General features: G+C 36.9%; 1 protein-coding gene across 1 annotated transcript in view; it reads right to left on the reverse strand.

The window, feature by feature from the left end:
* adamts12 (ADAM metallopeptidase with thrombospondin type 1 motif, 12) overlaps positions 1 to 22,271 on the reverse strand; it is a 58,048-nt gene that overhangs the window by 10,028 nt on the left and 25,749 nt on the right. Inside the window, exons 9-18 of the mRNA XM_051679559.1 lie at positions 22,033 to 22,177; positions 16,747 to 16,839; positions 16,520 to 16,665; positions 14,310 to 14,479; positions 8,794 to 8,927; positions 6,541 to 6,661; positions 6,111 to 6,355; positions 5,439 to 5,580; positions 2,641 to 2,767; positions 1,328 to 1,538 (exon numbers count right to left, since the gene is read on the reverse strand). Of these exons, the coding sequence (XP_051535519.1) occupies positions 1,328 to 1,538; positions 2,641 to 2,767; positions 5,439 to 5,580; positions 6,111 to 6,355; positions 6,541 to 6,661; positions 8,794 to 8,927; positions 14,310 to 14,479; positions 16,520 to 16,665; positions 16,747 to 16,839; positions 22,033 to 22,177 (1,534 nt within the window). The remainder of the gene's footprint in view (positions 1 to 1,327; positions 1,539 to 2,640; positions 2,768 to 5,438; positions 5,581 to 6,110; positions 6,356 to 6,540; positions 6,662 to 8,793; positions 8,928 to 14,309; positions 14,480 to 16,519; positions 16,666 to 16,746; positions 16,840 to 22,032; positions 22,178 to 22,271) is intronic.

A 22,271-nucleotide genomic window follows, 5' to 3' on the forward strand; every position in this document is an offset into this window, starting at 1 on the left:
TCTTTTCAATGCATTTCAATATGCATTTTAATACTTAAAATAACAAAATGCTGAAAATTAGCACCCTCTAGAGGTAATACAAAATAGTAGAACTATTTATATGAAAATAAAAGTCCTTCATATAGCTCCTAAATGGACAAGTCTTATATTAAATGAAAGCTGACTGTACAGTTCATTTAGTTGCCCTAATACCATAGTTCGAAAGATTTTCAAAAGAATCACAAAGTGAAATATGATTTCTGTAAATCATCAAATACAAAAGTCTCTTTTATGCTCCGATAACTGCTGCTGTAAACCCCAAGTAGCCAAAAACGTTATATCTGCTTTTACCTTAGGGAGTTCTCTAAAAAATAGGCAATTTTACTTGTCTGTGAGCTTGCTTGGCTGAATAATCCAGATGTCCAGAACAAAATATGCCATCCAGAAGGAAAAGCATGCAAACCAAATCATCAGAAAATTATGTTTTCAACTATTGATACATTTGTTATATATAATCGCAAAGGGGAGGATCACATCTTTCTAAAGACACCTAGATTGAGCTTCTAGTCCACTCAGAGGCCGAGATATTTGATGAAACATTGGGGGTGGTGCTTGAACTAAAAATTAGACTGAATGTCTCTGTTCAAGCACATCTGTGAGGGCTAAAATGCGTTAGAGCGCCACCTACATTTCAGATCTGTATATTGTGAAGGAATGTGATAGAGAAAAATTTATTTTTCCTTCAATCTAGTGGAATAAAATGAGACTTTTCAAAGAGAGATAGAGTGAACAGAACCAGAATTACATGTTTACAAATTTAGGACAATTTTAGTTTTTTTTTTAACTTTATGTTTATCATAAGATTATAAACACAATATTATTTATGAATAATTGGAGTCTTTTTTTATTTTATTTGGGGGTTTCTCTGAAAAATGAGACTACATTTTTGCAATTAGTCCACATTATGTGTGAATGGTGAGCTTTTAAATTTGAGTGTGAAAAATTGTAGGCGGCAGCCCAAAACTGCACCAGAGTTTACATTTCTATAAACTTGACATGTGTTTTAAACTAGATTTTTTTTTTTTTAAGATTTCTCATTTTTATAAACTCGGACAACCTTTTTTGTCAATTACCCAGCTATCAAATTTCATTTTCACATGTGCATATTCAAACTTAGCAAGCACTGATCAAAACGTCTCCTTTTGTGTTCTTCGGAAGACAGAAAGTCATACGGGTTTGGAATGTAAATCCACAAATATGTGTGTGCAAGAATCTATAGCAAATAAAACTGATTAAAGGTCTCACATAGAAAACATTAAACAAATCCATCTGCAATAAAACAACCCACCTCGCTCCAGTTCCCCACAGCCCAGTCCGACCCACATGGTAAGTCTCGGTTGCAGGGTACCACAGATTTGGGTTTGAGCAACTGCTTGCAGTCTCCAGGGTGTAGAACCCGCTCCTCTCCAGCCACCGTACGCACACACATAATTGTGCGCTTTCTCACTCCGTTTGGACCGCATGTGGCGGAGCAAGTCTGCCATCCACCAACCCACCACCTGAGGACAGTAAAGAGTTGAGGTGCAAAGAGCATTTAATTGAAACTGTTTGGTAATTGGCTATGTTAGGGTTGGAATACTAGCGTACTTGCTTACTGCATACTTAACAGTATATACTGCAAAATGCCTACTATTTTTTAAAAATCGTGTATGAAACTGTACACGAAATGCAACAATATTAATTTCAAACAGTAGTGTGCTACATTGTTGTCACATGACCTCAATGCGTTGATCAAGAAAACAAGTAAAAAAAAGAGATGTAAAAACAATAATGAAAAAAAAATATATATAAAATATGCAAATATTGTGAATCTACATGAAGGAGTCAGCTCAAGAGCCAGATATTTGTGCAGATAAGAACAAAATGATTTGATGATGTTCGGGATTGAGAACGTTGACACAAATCTGTATATACTGTAAAACCTAACTTAGTCAGGATATATTCTTGTATGCAGGTTCAGTGGCGCTTCACATTATCACTTTTTATGAGCACTACAGTTCTGTGCATTTTCTTTGAAGCTTCGCTTTTCATCATCAATTTCTCTTCTGATTTATAAGATTGTGCATAAGAGCTGACTCTACTTCTGTAACAACTGCTGTGGTAAAATTTTATGTCTGCAGATTTGACAGCACTCCGCATAAATACATTTGATTGAATAATATATATGTTATATTTGTTATATGCAGGGTTGGGTGTAATCTGATTACAAAGTAGTCAAAAAGTAGTGTAACACATTACATTTAAAATTTTTGTAATGTAATAGTTACTTACGGTCAATAAAATGAATTACTTTTAAGTACATCACTTGGGTTGCACATATTTTTTAAATAATATTATCTGTGTAGAATACATTTTAAACATGAAATATTTTAATATGTACATCTGACTGTATTTCTGTTACAGCTGTAGGCTGTACACCCCATAACAAGAACATTTTACATTTTAATTATGTAATAATTGTAATAATGTAATTAGTAATATGATACATTTTTCAATGAAGTAATTAGTAAACTAATCTTGAGAGGTAATTAGTATTTGTAATGGATTACTTTTTTGAAGCAACCAACCCAACACTGGTTATATGTTATTCTGAGCATGTACCTTGCAGGGCAGTCCATGTTTTTGCACTTGCGATGTCTGTCGACAGGACGTGAACTGGGGTCACAGAGCGTTTCCTCGACCACGCCCACCTCCACCTCAAAACAACGCACAGGTTGATGTTGTTTACCTGTAAAGTAACAGAGGAAGGTCACATCTACCAGCTATCAAACCTTAATCAATCTATACGACACAACCAAAAAAATCCTCTATAAGCAGGCCCAGACAGAATTGGTAGTCTCATTTTCTGCATTGATTCTGGGTGAAAAAAAAAACTTAAATTCTGCAGAATATATTTAAACATGGTCCAATTTGTTTAAATGGCGGTAGTAGTATTACGTTAACTAAAATATTTAAATGAACAAACACATAAAGGTTGGAGATACACTGGCGGCCAAAAGTTTGGAATAATGTACAGATTTTTCTCTTATGGAATGAAATTGGTACTTTTATTCACCAAAGTGGCATTCAGCTGATCACACTGTATAGTCAGGACATTAATAACGTTTACTATTACTATTACTAAAAAGTACTACTACAATTTGAAAAAAATGTTCAGAACTTCTTAAACTACTTCAAAGAGTTCTCATCAAAAAATCCTCCATGTGCAGCAATGACAGCTTTGCAGATCCTTGGCATTCTAGCTGTCAGTTTGTCCAGATACTCAGGTGACATTTCACCCCACACTTCCTGTAGCACTTGCCATAGATGTGACTGTCTTGTCGGGCACTTCTCACGCACCTTACAGTCTAGCTGATCCCACAAAAGCTCAATGGGGTTAAGATCCAGAACACTCTTTTCCAATTATCTGTTGTCCAATGTCTGTGTTTCTTTACCCACTCTAACCTTTCGTTTTGTTTTTCTGTTTCAAAAGTGGCTTTTTCTTTGCAATTCTTCCCATAAGGCCTGCACCCCTGAGTCTTCTCTTTACTGTTGTACATGAAACTGGTGTTGAGCGGGTAGAATTCAATGAAGCTGTCAGCTGAGGACATGTGAGGCATCTATTGAGTGGCAACTCAAAAACAAAAACAAAGACAATGTTAAGCTTCATTTAATGAACCAAATAGCTTTCAGCTGTGATTTTCTAGTACCAAATTAGCAATTTAGCATGAATGCTCAAGGATAAGGTGTTGGAGTGATGGCTGCTGGAAATGGGGCCGGTCTAGATTTGATCAAAAATGACTGTTTTTTACATCAGTAATGTCCTGACTATACTTTGGGAACAGTTGAATGCCACTTTGATGAATTAAAGTACCAATTTCCTTCCGAAACAGCAAAATCTGTACATTATTCCCAACTTTTGGCTGCCAGTGTATGTATGATATTTTGAATTCATTATAAGTAGTGCCCGACCGATATATCGGTCGACAGGGCGGAGTTAAATGTTGTGGATTTGAGCGATCTCTTTTCCTTAAATTGCCAACTAGTTTGTGAAATACATACTGGAAAGTTAATAAAAAATGAACCCATCATTTTATATAACTAATATAATGTTAACAATGTCCCTTATAACCATGTCACTCATGTTTATCACATCTGTTTGTTATGTTAGCCAGCTATAGTTTGTCAGTGCAGTCAGTAATGTAGCAGATTGAAGGGTAAACATCAGAGCATCTTTTTGCAGCTCAGCAGACAACGGTGTGGTGGTGGATTGTGTCTGTTGAGTGTTGATTTCACGCTACATTGTTACCTAGTTGGTGAGACGCAATGCTGGAAAATGAATAAAGTCCATCTTTTACTCTCCGTGGCAACGAGCTTACAGCTAACTAGCTAATCACGTAGCTACTTTCATTGTTGTCAGCTGAGTGGAAGCTAATGTGTAAACATGTATTCACCAAACTGTTTTGTTCAGGATTCACAGTTTGGTACCCCCTTCAACCGAACAATTCCAGTCGTTGCATTTACAAAATGTAATATTTAAAAGTCTGGTTTTCCAGACAATAAAATACGATACGTAATAAAAGTAGATTTAATAAATAGTATATTTGCCCTGTGTAAATAATAATATATAGGAACTGTATCTAAAATAAATGAGGGGTGATAAATACTAATACAACAGGCTGGAAAAATAGACATTTATTTATATTAATATCCTATATATATATATATATATATATATATATATATTTTGAATATGTTGAAACTTGACACCGGGTGACGCACCCTAAAAACGGCACCGTTAGATTGGTTTCATACTGAAGAGCCACTTAAAAGTACGTTTTTTTTCTCTCTCATAAATGTACACGAGTGTAAATGCCAACATCATCATATATGTCAAAAGGACTGACACCTGTCAACCAAAACATGAGCTCATTGATGTCATTAATGAGTCTGTTTTTTCATTCCATCAGTTATTCCTGGTCGGAGGCTTCCATAAATATTTAGTTTATACGTAGGGTTAAACATACAGTATACAGTGTTTATTAAGCTATTTATTTTATTTTATTTATTCTTTATTTTCTCAGTGTTCATTTCTAGAATTTGTTGACAGTGTATAATAATAATAATATTCTAATATTCTTTGATAAAAATATTTGTTTAAGAAAGCAAAGGTACTTCCGAGTACCTTTGCATAGTCATATCGGTGCAAAATCTGTGAAAAATCCACATAGAAATGGTCTGTTTTCATTCCAGCTCAAAAATTAGCTATATCGGTCACCATATCGGTAATCGGTGAATTTTCCCTCTCTAAAATCGGTATCGGTCTCAAAAATCCCATATCGGTCAGGCTTTAATTATAAGTCAGTTTAACAATGGACAGAGTAATAAGAAAAAAAAAAAAAAAAACTCCTGTCCCATACCAATCCCACAGGTGGTGCTGCAGTCAGTCCAGGCTCCATATTTCCAGGTGTACTCTGGTTCCGGAATTTCATTCCCCAGTGGGCGACTCTTCTTAACAGTGTACTCATACGTGACTCCTGGATTCTGCTCTTGAAACAGCAGCTGCAAAATATTAATGTTAATATTAATATTAATAATAGTTTGTAACAAGGTAAGTTAAAATGGGAAAGGAGGAGGCGGGAACCGGACGAACCATCAAAATAATGTTTAATGAAAACTTAAAAAGACACAAACATAAACACACACGGCAGCTGCGTGTGGCTCTCTCTCTCCCAAACTGCCGCATCCGGCTTGGCTTTAACCCTCTCCTTGGCTGATTAGCCTGACTGGGGGCCGGCCGGCACTGCCCTCCTCCTCGTCACACTCATCCCTCCTTTGCCTCAGGCCGGGGAACCCCCGGCATGACATACATACCCCCCTCCTTTTTGGGGGGGGGGGGGGTGTTGCCCCTCCGGCCGTGCCTGCCGGCAGGCTTTCCCCACCTTTCGAGACCTGGGAGGGAGACAAGGGGAGGGAAAAGGGGAGAGGGAAAGAGCAAGGCAGAGCGACAGTGAGAGAGAGAGAGAGAGAGAGAGAGAGAGAGAGAGAAATGGCTAGCCGGTGAAAAATTGTCAGAGCATGAAAGTGAGCACCTGAATCATGACAGGTTCAATTGTTGGTCCTGCTGACGTCAGATTCTCCAGGTTGCCTCTACGGTCGTAGTAAAACTTTGTTCCACTCGCCTCGTACTCTCCGTTCCATTGAATTATGTAATTCCCATTCAGGTAATAGTCCTCCGAATCGCCTGCTCGGATCGCTAGGAAATTTGCAGCCTCTCCCATTTCCTGTATGAAGATATCCCGAGCTCCCTCTGGGATCAAAACCAAGTCCACGTAACCTGAATCACAAAATCTCACTTATAAACCTGATAAGTCTGCCATGATTCAAACATTTTATTGATCATTTGTTAAATCTGATTTAATCTTAGGGTGACTTGGCGAGAGGATCTGTTGTTGTGAGATATAATATAAAAATTACAAGTCGTGCTACCCAGAGACAGGGCAAGATTGCAGGCATACACACCAAATCCATCTTGCTTCACAAAGGTCTCCTTCACTGTCTCACATGTGGATCCATCACCGAGACACACACCACAGCTGTCCTCTTTAGCATTAGAATCGATGCCAAAATCACAACCCACCTCCTGGAGAAAGATTACATGTACTTAAATACATACGTCTGTTCACCTTCCCACAAACAAACAGATGAAACTTATAGGTCTTGTTGTTCTCTATGGCACTAAAATCATAAAATCTTAATTTACCTCATAACATAAAAATTGAAGGTAGGAAACACTACTCCAACATGATAAAAAGTCATAATTATGAGATAGTCATTATGTTAAAATAAAGTCAAAATTTTGAGAGAAGTCATAATTATGAGATAAAAGTAACTGTCGAAATAAAGTCAAAATTATGAGATAAAAGTCATAATTATGAAATAAAAAGACATTATTTTAAAATAAAAGTCAAAATTATGAGATAGTCATAATCTTGAGATAAAAAGTCGTAATTATGAGATAGTCATTATGTTAAAATAAAGTCAAAATTTTGAGAGAAGTCATAATTATAAGATAAAAAAAGTCATTATGTTGAAATAAAAATTCATAATTATGAGATAAAAAGTAACTGTTGAAGTACAAATTTAAAATTATGAGATAAAAAGTCATAATTATGAGATAAAAAGTTATTGTTGAAATACAAATTAAAAATGAGGAGATACAAAGTCATAATTCTGAGATAAAAATTCATAATTATGAGATAAATGTAACTGTTGAAATACAAATTAAAAATTATGAGATACAAAGTCATAATTATGAGATAAAAATTCATACATTTGAGATAAAAGTAACTGTCGAAATAAAAAGTCAAAATTATGAGATACAAAGTCATAATTATGAGATAAAAGTCATAATTATGAAATAAGTTATTATTTTAAAATAAAGTCAACATTATGAGAGAAGTCATAATTATAAGATAAAAAAGTCATTATGTTGAAATAAAAATTCATAATTATGAGATAAAAGTAACTGTTGAAGTACAAATTTAAAATTATGAGATAAAAAGTTATTGCTGAAATACAAATTAAAAATGAGGAGATACAAAGTCAGAATTTTGAGATTAAAAGTCGTAATTATGAGATAAAGCCATTATGTTAAAATAAAGTCAACATTTTGAGAGAAGTCATAATTATAAGATAAAAAAAGTCATTATGTTGAAAGAAAAATTCATAATTATGAGATAAAAAGTAACTGTTGAAATACAAATTAAAAATTATGAGATACAAAGTCATAATTATGAGATAAGTTATTATTTTAAAATAAAAGTCGAAATTATGACATACAGTCATTATGTGAAAATAAAAAGTCAATTTTGAGAGAAGTCATAATTATAAGATAAAAACTTTTGAGATGAAAAGTCTCATAATTATGATTTAGTATCTCAAAATTATGACATCATTATATAATTTCGACTTTTAATCTCATAATTATGACTTTTTATCTAAAAATTATTACTTTGTATCTCATAATCTTGACTTTAGCAAAGCACCATTTTTTTTACATTAATACATTAATACTTTATAAAGCTACTGAAAATATCCAGCCAAAAACAGCATTTGGTTTTCTCATTTTTCTTTTTTAAGGATGTTTGATAAATATTAACAAGACACTAGACAGCGGCAGGTCTATTAGGCTGCATTTACACCTCACGTCCAATATTTTGAGACAAATGCACTTTTTTGTCCCGCTGTTTACAGTATGTTAACTTTAGCCATGCAGTAAATGACTGTGTTTAGACAGAATTTGAAGTGTATTTTACCATTAAGATTTTAAAAATCGATATCGGGATCTTTCAAATAGTTTTTTCCCAGCACTACCAACCAATATATACAGTAGCCTACTTATTCTTTTAAAATAATTATGGTAAATTCATGTGTTAATGGGCCTAGCTTAACAAACATAAACTTAAAGGAGCTCTATCATGAGAAATACCAAATTCTTTTTCATGTTGTTCAATTTATTTACCTTTAATTTTATTTACTCTTTTGAAATAAAAGGGTTCATTGTACTATAAAATTATACTGCATAAAACTGCCTGTTTCAGAGAGAGAGAGTGGAAATGGTCATGAATAAGTACATTTTACTACACATTTTAAGTGGACCTCAGGAAAAAAAAAAATGCTAAAACATTTATGACATGACACCTTTAATACTCAAACACATACAGACAGACAAGCACAAAGGGGTTTAAAGACAGACATACCCAGTCACACTACCTTGCACACACCATTGACACAGATGTTCCTGCTGTTGTTGTTCATGAAGCAGGGCGTTCCATCAGTGACCGCTTCCAACATCTTCTCAGAAAACTCCTCATCCACGGGCTTGCATTGCAGCTCACATGGACGTGCTTTGGGTGAAAGACAGAGAAAGATTAAAAAAAGAATGATTTGAATGGGGAAACGAATGACAAAATAATATTGAATAAAAAATAAAAAATAAACTGCATAGAATTTATTCACAGCAGAAAATAAACTGAAATTAAAGAAATCTCTTTAACTCATTTCTGGAATCTTCTGGAGTTAGTTTACATTAAAGATTTCCAGTAAAACTAGTTCAGCTAAAGAAACTAATTAATTATACTGCTTGAACATCTACAACATGTGCTTCGACTCAACATCTATTATCCAGGCATATGATAATTGAAAAAAAATAAAAATAAAACTGCTGCATACAAGGTGCTATTTATTTTATGATACATTGAAGCGTTTTACAATAGCAATGTTCGTGAAATGCTTTTTTAAAGTCTATTTTACAGGTTTATTCCTATCATGGAGAGCACCACTTTCAAAAAAGTAGAGGATATTACCATGGCTTTTGAACATGATACTGTTATAATACTGTGTTAATTCTGCGTTTTTTGGATATGCACCAAAGTAAGACCATGGTATTCTTCGGAGTACCTTAGAATCATCGAAATACCATGGTATATGAATATGCTAATCATCATACCAAAGTATATTTCATGACTGCACCATGGCACTGCCAAGTACTTTTCTGTGTCTAACAAAGCCTTAAAGGAATAGTTCACCCAGAAATGAAAATTCTCTCATTATTTACTCACCCTCATGCCATCCCAGATGTGTATTACTTTCTTTCTTCTGCTGAACACAAATGAAGATCCTCAGAAGGATATCTCAGCTCTGTTGGTCTATACAATGCAAGTGAATGGTGGCCAGATCTTTGAAGCTCCAAAAAGCACATAAAGGCAGCATTAAAGGAATCCATGCAACTCCAGTGGTTAAATCCATGTCTTCAGAAGCGATATGATAGGTGTGGGTGAGAAAAAGATCAATTTAAAAGTTTTGGACCCTGCTGAGCCAAGCGTACACTTGATGACTTGCAGTCGGCACCATGCAACTCACAGTCTTGTTTTCCGTCGTGCTGGTGCGAACTGGTATCAACTACACGACCATTCGTCCCCGACTGAGACAATGTGTACACTGGTATTAAGATGCATTTTGGGTGGTCCGATCACAAATGTACAAGCAAGACATCACCGTTACACCTGGTCGTCTCTTTTGACCACTTGTGTTCGGATTTCGTGGAGAGTCTCTGATTTCATGAGGCCATACATCAATCATTACGTCTGTGTTTTACTGAATGATAATAAAGTGCAAAAAAGGCAAAAGACGAGAAAGAAAGTGCTAAAAAACTGGCACACATTTTCTCTTAATTTTTGCAAACATGACGTTTAGAACAGAATTTTGAGTTATTTTAGTGCAGTACCTGTAACTGAGCTTCTAATGTGCATGCTGCTCATTTCTGTGTCCCTACTGTACGTTCATGCACTCGCTTCTTAAAATTTTCCGATGTTACGTTTATTTCCCTTTAAATCTGCACAAAACTGTTGAAAAACCGGACGTTACAGCTGTCTTTAGCGTCGTTACATTTCAAACGGATCGGCCAAAACGCATCTTAAAATTAAGATAATGAAATTATTCACAAACTCGCGCAGTTATTTCTTGATAACATGTCAACAAACATAAAAGAACAGCTCGCACCAGTTTTTGCGCTAACTGGAACCATTAGCAAAGTGAAAAAATAATAAATACAACTGAAAATAATAAAGACAGAGGGTAGGGAGATTTGGGCTAGTTTTTTCTCCCAATTTGGAATGCCTACTTAGTAGGTCCTCATGGTGGTGCGGTTACTCACCTCAATCCGTGTGGTGGAGGACAAGTCTCAGTTGCCTCCACTTCTGAGACCGTCAATCCGCGCATTTTATCACGTGGCTCGTTGTGCATGACACCGCGGAGACTCCCAGCATGTGGAGGCTCAAGCTACTCTACGCGATCCATGCACAACTTACCACGTGCCCCATTGAGAGCGAGAACCACTAACTGTGACCACGAGGAGGTTACCCCATGTGACTCTACCCTCCCTAACAACCGGGCCAATTTGGTCGCTTAGGAGACCTGGCTGAAGTCATGAGGTTTTATTTACTTATTATTTTTGTCTCCTTCCTAATACCTTGTCCTCCTCTTGCACTCTCTCAGTATTTAATTGGCTGTGGGTCACTGTTGGTCTCTCGCTTGTCTGGAGTGCGCACACCTGAGGACAAGACGTCTAGATATCAAGCTGTTTTGAAAATTGTTGTAGTGTCTGTAACTAGTTTCAGCATGTTGCAGGAGTGTGCACACAACAAGACCGTTTGTCGTGAGATCTGAGACTTCTAGACGCAGACCAGTCGTCGACTCAAAACATCAAAGACGAGCTTGAGTCGTGTAGTGTACGTCTTATTTTGTTTATGTCGATGCACATTCTTCACCTACTGGGCAGGGAGGAGAATTTATAGTAAAAATGACTTAAATGTTGATCTGTCTCTCACCCGCACCTATCATATCACTTCAGAAGACATGGATTTAACCACTTGAGTTGTATGGATTACTTTTATGCTGCCTTTATGTGCTTTTTTGAGCTTCAACGTTTTGGACCCTGTTGACTTGGACTGTATGGATGTACAGAGCTGAGATATTCTCATTTGTGCTCAGCAGAAGAAAGTCATACACGTCTGGGATAGCATGAGGGTGAGTAAATGGTGAATTTTCATTTTGGGTGAACTATCCTTTAAAAAAGAATTTTTTTTTTATTGTTTGGAAAGTTACTGGCATGAGAAAAAAGAATATCATATACAGTTTTTAAAATGAAAAATGAATTTACAGTATATTGTTACTATACAAACATCAAATGGTCTTGTTTTATTAAAAGGCTAAAATATACAGCAACAAATTCACACTGTGCTCTAACCACTTAAATGGGAAAAATAACAATGACTAAACATTTGTGTGAGGGATCCACACGCCGTCTAAATCTGGGTCATAAAAGTGGGGAATTCTTGAATCTGAACCAACAAACTCTATAAAATTGCGAGCAGCCACGTGTAAGAGTTTTATGTTAATTTCAACAGGCCTCGACCTGCCACATTGTGCATTTACACAGTGTATTGGCTCAGCTGTTTTGGGATATTGTACGGAGAGTGCATGTTTTCATTTCTGGCACTGCAATATCAGTGTAATAAAGTCTTCAGTGGAATAAAAATTAACTGGGGGGAAAAAATGCGAAATTGAAAGCCCTACAGATCTGTAGCCAGTTGTGCCTTACAAAAAAGTATTGTGTTGGCACCATGGTATCAGATGGTAATGCCATGGTACTTTTTATGTTGTGGTGTTTAGAGTTGTCAAACAGAGCTTTGAAAGCATAAAATAAAATAACCAATTAATTGCTAAACACTACAAATTAGAGATGCACCCATACAAGATTTGTGTGCCAATATGGAGTGGTGGTGGTGTAGTGGGCTAAAGCACAAAACTGGTAAACAGAAGGTTGCTGGTTCAATCCCCACAGCCACCACCATTGTGTCCTTGTGCAAGGCACTTAACTCCAGGTTGCTCCAGGGGGATTGTCCCTATAATAAGTACACTGTAAGTCACTTTGGATAAAAGTGTCTGCCAAATGCAATATCAATATCCAATTATTTAGAGCAGCATTTCTTAAACTATGGGTTCCGACCCAAATTGGGCTGCATAGCCATACATGTTGGGTCGCAATGTATTTTGATAAATGTGCAATATTTTTCTGAATAGAGTAATGAAATTGCTAATAGCAAATTCGCTCTCTTCAGTCCACTCTTCCACATTTTTGCACTGGCCGGGACTGTCTTTCACTTGGCAAAATCATTTAATAGGCACGTGCTCTCTCTCTGCGATATGCAGCGAGGCAGATGCTCTGCCACTCAACCTCACAACTGCGTTTTCCATGAACACTCGCTTAACAGAAAGACGACAAATTTCTTACTTAATTTGTTTGTGTTGGTTTTGTATAGTCCGGTTTTGTAAGTGTCAGAAAGAGCGAGCGGTGGCCACAATGTGTTATATGGGCAAGTTCAAAGTAATGAGTCTCTTTTAATAACAATATCAGATGACGTCTCCTCATGCAGCAGCACCCGCAGGCGAGAAAAAAGCAGAGAACCAGTTATTCAAGTATGTCAGGAAAATAGTTAAGACTTTACGAAACCATCTAGAACTATAGTTTCAATGGTACATGTTTGTTGGGGTTAACAAATATGATGCTTTCATTTGATAAAAGTGATACAACTGATTATCAGTTTCAACATAGATTTTTTGTTGTTGTCTTTATGAGTGTGCATATTTGTGTGCTTGTTCAAATGTTTAATTTCAGTGGTTTTGAAAGAAAAAATGTTTTGAGACTGTAAAAGAATAATAATGATTTATGTAAGAGTCTGTCCAAATTTTAAAATATTTTATGAATAATTGAGTAAATTAATGAATAACAAATACAGCATGTTACACACAAGTGTGTGTCCCAGGTAAACACAAAATAAAATATTTGGGTCCTGGGCTGAGAAAATTTAAGAACCCACAGAACCAATACTGATGGTTTGGTGATTCTGCTTTTTATACTACAATATGTTGTCTATTAAAGAGCACCTATTATGGTTTTTCAAATATTACCTTTCATGTAGTGTGTTATATAGCTGTTTGTGAATGTAAAAAAAGTCTGCAAAGTTTCAAAAATCAAAGTGCACGACAAATGGAGTTACTGACTCCCAAAAGAAAGAACCGATTCTGAACACCTGAAATGAGTCGTTAGTAATTCCAGACTTACTTCTTGTACTAACCTATGTAATTTGGTAACAAAAACCCCGCCTCTGGTCTTCATCAGCTGCTCGTGAACAGCTTTGACCCGCCCTCAAACACTACACTAAGCGGTAGACCAATCACAACAGACTGGGACATCTGACCAATCAGAGCAGAGTAGGCTCTCTGAAAGGAGGAGTTTAGAATGAATCCTTTAGAACGGATCATTGAACGAGTCGTTTTTGACACTGGGAAAAAAAGGTAATGCTGCAATTTCCATTATGAGCAAATTAAAGTGTTTTTTGACCTTGGATGCATGTAAATCGATCGTATGAGACCTTTAAAACTAAATTAGGCACATTTAAAAACCATAATAGGTGCTCTTTAATGTGCTTTGGAATGAGAATAGAATAAGAATCTCCCCTAAATAACAAATATCATGACTGTGATGTGAAATAAAGCTGACTGGCTATTTAAAGAAGGACAACCCCTTCAATGTGTCACGCCCAAACTTCCTGTCTCAGCAGGAAACGTGTATTCGCGAAACCATTTTATAGGGTCTTTGTATGCAAATGAGAGTATAATTAAAATAGAACACTAAATATGAGAATGGAGCATATAAAGGTGCTTACAGGTGCTAGCGACAGGTATCCACTCGTAGAGTTCGTCGTGATAAGGCACGGTGTTAAATTCACTGCACTGCATCTCTCTAAAGGTGGGATGTTTTCTGGCACATGGCTTTGTGTTGCAAATCCTGTAGCGCTTCCGCTCTCCCATACAGTATTTCCCTCCAAATTCAGGCCTGTAAGTTGAGATAGAAATAATGCTACAGATGAACTTCCCAGGAAATTGTACACGAAAAAAAAAAGAGAGAAATAAGAAATTAAAAATGTGAGACTTTTAAGAACCAGACTCAAAAGCAGTTCTTTAAAGACTTAATGTAGTGTTATATAATCCAGGATCAATACAAGTTAAGGTTACAGTGAGGCGTTTATGATGGAAGTGAATGGGGTCAATTTTTGAAAGTTTTAAAAGCAGAAATGTGAATTTCTAAAAGCATTTACATAAATTCTTCTGTTAAAACTTGTTTATTGTTTAAATCGTCATTTTAACAGTCCTTTTAGGGTTTATGCCGTTGTCATGGCAATGAAGTTGTAAAAATGTATTTAATATTACACAGAAAAGGTTAGTTAACACGCACATTGTTTATGTTTCGTTGATTTACTTTTTTACGGATTGGCCCTATTCACTTCCAATGTAAGTGCCTCACTGCAACCCAGATTTGTGTTTTTTTTTTGCTTTTTGTTTTTGTTTTTACAGAAAAGGAGGGACAAATCTAAATAAATTTTTGTGGTAGTTAACATTATGCCACAAATGCTTTCGACTGAGCTTTACCAGAATATTCCTTTAATACCAAAGGACAAATGTTTGTAAAATAATCTGGAGAGCCCTCTACTGTATTCTGCTGGTAGTACAGCAGATAGTATGAAGAACGCAACAAGAACAGTATGCTATTTTCAAAATAATATGGTTATCATAGATCTTGTACAATTTTGTGAATTATGCACATCAAAAATGCACATAAGTGAAATACCTGAGTGTCCAACTACATCTGCCAAAATATACATTATACAACACACTGCATGGATTACTCGACTCAACCTTCCATTTCCAGTCTGAACGAATGAACCCGAATATCAGCCGTGATTTATTAGATCTCCTATTTGAGTTATTATTATTTAATCAGACTGCCAAGAGTTGAGACATTTTGGCACACAATGGGAATAAATGCAAAATAACCATACAGTATTTATTCATAAAATGACAAGTGAACTCATTAAATTAAATAAGCAAACGCGATGAGCTTATGTGACAACAACAGCATACAACTGCTTGAAATGTTTACCACTGCATAATGCAATTCATTTCACATACTTTTTTTTTTTTAAAGTAGTATGCCATATTTAATACATGCATATACTGTCCAGTATGCAGTATGCTAGTATTAACACCTTAAAGCGATAGTTCACCCAAAAATGAAAATTCTCTCATAATTTACTCACCCTCATGCCATCCCAGATGTGTGACTTTTTTTTCTTCTGCAGAACACAAAGATTTTTAGAAGAATATTTCAGCTCTGTTTCTCCATACAATGCAAGTGAATGGTGACCAAAACTTTGAAGCTCCAAAAAGCACATAAAGGACACATAAAAGTAATCCATAAGACTCCACTGGTTAAATCCATGCCTACTGAAGTGATTTAATTGTTTTTGGGTGAGAACAGACCAAAATATAACTCCTTTTTCAATGTATATCTTGACATCTGCATTCTTTAGGCACGGTCATGATTTCAAGCTCGATTACACTTCCTAGTACTTGACGCATGCGAAGAGCACTAGATGGCACTAGGAAGTGTAATCAAGCTTGAAATCATGATCGCCAAGGAGTCTGCTGATGTCAACATTTATTGCAGAGAAAAGAGTTACTGTATATTCTGGTATGTTCTCACCCAAAATCGACTGGATCACTTCAGAAGACATGGATTAAACCACTGGAGTCAAATGGATTACTTTTATGCTGCCTTTATATGCTTATTAGAGCTTTAAAGTTTTGATCACCACAGACCTCTTCACTCTTATTCTTCTAAAAATCTTTGTTTGTGTTCTGCAGAAGGAAGAAAGTCATACAAATCTAGAATGAGGGTGAGTAAATGATGAGAGAATTTTTTATTTTTGGGTGAACTAAAAGACCAGTGATGGGAAACAGACAAAGAAGGATGAATAAATGAACAGCAAAAAGGGATAAAGAGTAGACGAAACGAGTAGAGGGAGTGACATGGTACTTTGGCTGGTTGCATTCTCTGTCTGCTGATTGGACGCCAGCTCCACAGGTACGAGAGCAGTGAGACCAGGTGCTCCAGGGGCCCCACCCTCCATTCACTGTTTCTGGTAACTTCCCTACGATTACACACTCACCAGAGATACACCACTGACACACACACAACCCAATACATTATAAGTAACTTGGAATAGAATAAACGATCTGTAAATCTTTCAAAATCTCTTTTACCTTATCAGGTCCACACCTGGTTCCATCTATAGGCGAGTCCAGTTTGGAGCGGCATGATCCATTCACTGAGCACCACAGAATCTGACACACATTCTGGAACCGAAAGGGCCTGTATTACTGTATGACTTGACAATGTAAAGTAATAGTTCATACAACATGCACAGCACTCACGCGTAAGGAAGTGCAATCGAGCTCATGATCGCAACTAGGAGACTGCAGAGTGAAAAAGAAGTTACACTTTGGTCGCTTCAGAAGACATGGATTAAACCACATGAGTTGTACGGATTACCTTTATGCTGGCTTTTCAGTATGTACATTCTGGAGCATGGAAGTGTTGTTCCCCATTGACTTGCATTATTTGGATATATTTTCATTATCTCGCCATTAAAATATCTTTATTGGTGTTTACAGAATTCTGAAAAAATAATGAGAGAATTATCATTTTTGGGTGAACTATTCCTTTAAACGTGCACTAACAGGGCCTGTACTGCTATGCAATCTTTGGTGGGGCACTTGAATGTTTAGGGGGGCCAACATTGATTTTTTGCCGTCAGTCTGGAAGTTTCTTGGGGGCTCAAAGCAATGTACCCCCTAGCCCCCCCTTAGACCCTACCATGCGCACCAAGTATTTTTTCCACTGAAAAATGGTTTTAAACATGAAAATTAATTTACATATTTAAAGCCAGAAACAAATAAATGTTATTCCTGTTTTCTCTGGTACTATGTACTTACTAATGATTAGGCCTGTCGCGATTATTAAATAATCGTCTGATCGCGGTTATTTGATCTAACCGTGGTTATTATTTGATATAATATAACATAATAGCAATTTAGGTTGGCTGGGTTCCAACAGCAACGTGCAAATGCAAAATGGACCAAGACTAAAGTTGACCAAAAAGAGTATTTTGTATTTTGACATATTTTCTCCTTCTTTCGGCTGCTCCTATTAGGGGTCGCCACAGCGGACCATCCGTGATCCGCATATTTGACTTGGCACAGGTTTTACGCTGGATGCCCTCCCTGATGCAACCACCAGTGGCTGGGAGACTTATTTTGATATTTAGAATATTATTTTTAATGTCATTCATAAGTTTTTAAAGCCTTAAAGGAAATAATGTAAAAGTTAAATATGAATAAATGACTTCTTAAGGTTTATGAAGAACACATACATCTATGACAAAAGTATGAGAATTTGTTTGATAATTAATCCTCATAATCGTGAGGGCCCTAAAACAGACAATTAATTGTCATAATTGCAATTATTTGTATGGCAATTAATCATCTGCCAAATTTAATAATAGTGACAGCCCTACTAGTGATAGACCGATATATTGATATACGATATTTGGCTATTTTAAAAGTATAGTTCACCCAAATATGATCATTCTCTTATCATTTACTCGTATGACTTTTATTTCTGCTGCGGAACACAAACAAAGATATTTTGGAGGATGCATGATGTGTTGACAATACAATGCAAGTCAATGGGGCCCAAAACTTTCAAGTGATACGATCAGTTTTGGGTGAAAAACAAAGAAAAATATATGTCCTTATTCACTATAAATCTTGACATCTGGAAAGTTTGGAACACAATGCAGGTTTCAAGATGGCAATAAAGACTTACATTTTACATTTAGCAGACACTTTTATCCAAAGCGACTTACAAATAAGAAACATAGTAAGCAATTTGGCATACAAAGTTCAACAACATCTGTAGTGTTGTACTGCCAAGCTCTCAAGGTGGCTGGAGGTGCTAGCGCAGAAGAAAGAGAGAGAGAATTATATATAGCTCTGGAAAAAATAAAGAGACCACTGCAAAATGATCAGTTTCTCTGGATTTACTATATATAGGTCTGTGTTTGAGTAAAATGAATTTTTTTGTTTTATTCTATAAACTACTGGCAACATTTCTCCCAAATTCCAAATAAAAATATTGTCATTTAGAGCATTTATTTGCAGAAAATGAAAACTGGTCAAAATAACAAAAAAGATGCAGTGTTTTCAGACCTCAAATAATGCAAAGAAAACAAGTTCATATTACTAATGTTTTAACTTAGGAAGAGTTTAGAAATCAATATTTGGTGGAATAACCCTGATTTTCAATCACGGCTTTCATGCGTCTTGGCATGCTCTCTGCCAGTCTTTCACATTGCTGTTGGGTGACTTTATGCCACTCCTGGCGCAAAAATTCAACCATCCATCTTCCTCTTGATCACACACCCCCAGATCAACAACGATCCTCCACCTGGTCATCTAATGGTGATGATCGGTGATGATCTGGGGGTGCTTCAGCAAGGCTGGAATAGGCCAGATTCATCTTTGTGAAGGACACATGAATCAAGCCATGTACAAGGTTATCCTGGAAGAAAACTTGCTTCCTTCTGCTCTGACAATGTTCCCCAACTCTGAGGATTGGTTTTTCCAGCAGGACAATGCTCTATGTCACACAGCCAAGTCAATCAAGGTGTGGATGGAGGACCACCGGATCAAGACCCTGTCATGGCCAGCCCAATCTCCAGACCTGAACCCCATTGAAAACCTCTGAACTCTTCCTAAGTTAAAACATTAGTATTGTGTTGTTTAAATATGAATATGAACTTGTTTTCTTTGCATTATTCGAGGTCTGAAAACAAAATCTTTTTTGTTATTTTGACCAGTTGTCATTTTCTGCAAATAAATGCTCTAAATGACAATATTTTTATTTGAAATTTGGGAGAAATGTTGCCAGTAGTTTATAGAATAAAACAAAAATGTTCATTTTACTCAAACACATACCTATGAATAGTAAATCCAGACAAACTGATCATTTTGCAGTGGTCTCTTAATTTTTCCCAGAGCTGTATATATACAGTGCATCCAGAAATTATTCACAGCGCTTCACTTTTTCCACATTTTGTTATGTTACAGCCGTATTCCAAAATGAATTAAATTCATTATTTTCCTCAACATTCTACAAACAATACCCCATAATGACGTGAGCGTGAAAGAAGTTTGTTTGAAATCTTTGCAAATTTATTAAAAATAAAAAATGAAAAAAATCACATGTACATAAGTATTCACAGCCTTTGCTCAATACTTTGTTGAAGCACCTTTGGCACCAATTACAGCCTCAAGTCTTTTTGAGTATGATGCTACAAGCTTGGCACACCTATTTTTGGGCAGTTTCTCCCATTCTTCTTTGCAGGACCTCTCAAGCTCCATCAGATTGGATGGGGAGCATCGGTGCACAGCCATTTTCAGATCTCTCCAGAGATGTTCAATCGGGTTCAAGTCTGGGCTCTGGCTTGGCCACTCAAGGACATTCACGGAGTTGTCCCGGAGCCACACCTTTGTTATCTTGGCTGTGTGCTTAGGGTCGTTGTCCTGTTGGAAGATGAACCTTCACCCCAGTCTGAGGTCCAGAGCGCTCTGGAGCAGGTTTTCATCAAGGATGTCTCTGTACATTGCTGCATTCATCTTTCCCTCGATCCTGACTAGTCTCCCAGTTCCTGCCACTGAAAAACATCCCCACAGCATGATGCTGCCACCACCATGCTTCACTGTAGGGATGGTATTGGCCAGGTGATGAGCGGTGCCTTGTTTCCTGCAGTCATAACGCTTGCCATTGAGGCCAAAGAGTTCAATCTTTGTTTCTCATGGTCTGAGAGTCCTTCAGGTGCCTTTTGGCAAACTCCAGGCGGGCTGTCATGTGCCTTTTACTGAGGAGTGTCTTCCGTCTGGCCACTCTACCATACAGGCCTGATTGGTGGAGTGCTGCAGAGATGGTTGTTCTTCTGGAAGGTTCTCCTCTCTCCACAGAGAAATGCTGGAGCTCTGTCAGAGTGACCATCGGGTTCTTGGTCACCTCCCTGACTAAGGCCCTTCTCCCCCGATCGCTCAGTTTGGCCGGGCGGCCAGCTCTAGGAAGAGTCCTGGTGGTTCCAAACTTCTTCCATTAATGGATGATGGAGGCCACTGTGCTCATTGGGACCTTCAATGCTGCAGACATTTTTCTGTACCCTTCCCCAGATCTGTGCCATGATACAATCCTGTCTCGGAGGTCTACAGACAATTCCTTGGACTTCATGGCTTGGTTTGTGCTCTGACATGAACTGTTAACAGTGGGACCTTATATAGACAGGTGTGTGCCTTTCCAAATCATGTCCATTCAACTGTATTTACCACAGGTGGGCTCCAGTCAAGTTGTAGAAACATCTCAAGGATGATCAGTGGAAACAGGATGCACCTGAGCTCAATTTTGAGTGTCATGGCAAAGGCTGTGAATACTTAAGTACATGTGGTTTTTTTTGTTTTTTATTTTTTATAAATTTGCAAAGATTTCAAACAAACGTCTTTCACATTGTCATTATGGGGTATTGTTTGTAGAATTTTGAGGAAAATAATGAATTTAATCCATTTTGGAATAAGGCTGTAACATAACAAAATGTGGAAAAAGTGAAGCGCTGTGAATACTTTCCGGATGCACTGTGTATATATATATATACATATATATATATATATATATATATATATACATATTGGTTAAGTGCTCGCGGAATAGATGTGTTTTCAGCTTGAATGTTGAGATGGTATCAGCAGATCGTGTTAAGTTTGGAAGCTCATTCCACCACAGTGGAACAGAGAAAATGAACAATCGTGAAATAGACTTTGAGCCTCTTTAAGATGGGACCACCAGGCGCCACTCGTTCATAGATCGCAGAGAGCGAGTTGGAGCATAGACCTGGAGAAGTGAATTGAAGTAAGGGGGTATGGTTCCATTGGCTGTCCTGAAGGCCAGAGTCAAAGCCTTGAATTTGATGCGGGCAGCCAGTGAAGTGAAATCAAGGACTTAAATTTTGATCTGTTCTCACTCAAAGCAATCGTATTGCTTCAGAAGACATGAATTACAGTAAGCGTTGTATGGAATATTTATGCTGCCTTTAAGTCCTTTTTGGAGCTTGAAAGTTTTGGACCCCATTGACTTGCATTGTATTGACAAAAACATACAGCCTTCAAGATATCTTTGTTTATGTTCTGCAGAAAGAAAAAAAGTCAAACGAGTTTGAGACAGCATAAGGGTGAGTTAATGATGAGAATTATATATCAATTGCCAATTGAATCAAATATTTTTCAGTGAATTTTAAATATTGAGTAAAACAAGTCTTGCTCATTTAAATTCAGCAATTTTGTGTTAAATTAGTATTTGCTATTTTAGATAAACAGACAGAAAGACAGAGAGGGAGAGAAAGGGATCTGTATAGGCATTATCCATAAAAAAACGCATATAAATTGAGCACTACTTCTTACATCCACTTCTGAGCAAAAGGTGGCATTGGGTCCATACTGCAGCTGGCACTGGTGTTGGGGCGTGTATCGAACTCCAGGTGCTGCCACTGGGGTGGTCAGATCCCTCTTAGATGGGCGATCATCCAGACAGAAACCCCAACCACGACTGTGTTCACAAGAAAGAAAATAACAGAGCTTTGTAAACAATAGACTGGACTATTCAAACAGTAGTCCATTTGGGATACATGTATATTTTTTGT

This window comes from Myxocyprinus asiaticus, chromosome 3 (genome assembly GCF_019703515.2).
Source record: "Myxocyprinus asiaticus isolate MX2 ecotype Aquarium Trade chromosome 3, UBuf_Myxa_2, whole genome shotgun sequence".
NCBI lineage: Eukaryota > Metazoa > Chordata > Actinopteri > Cypriniformes > Catostomidae > Myxocyprinus > Myxocyprinus asiaticus.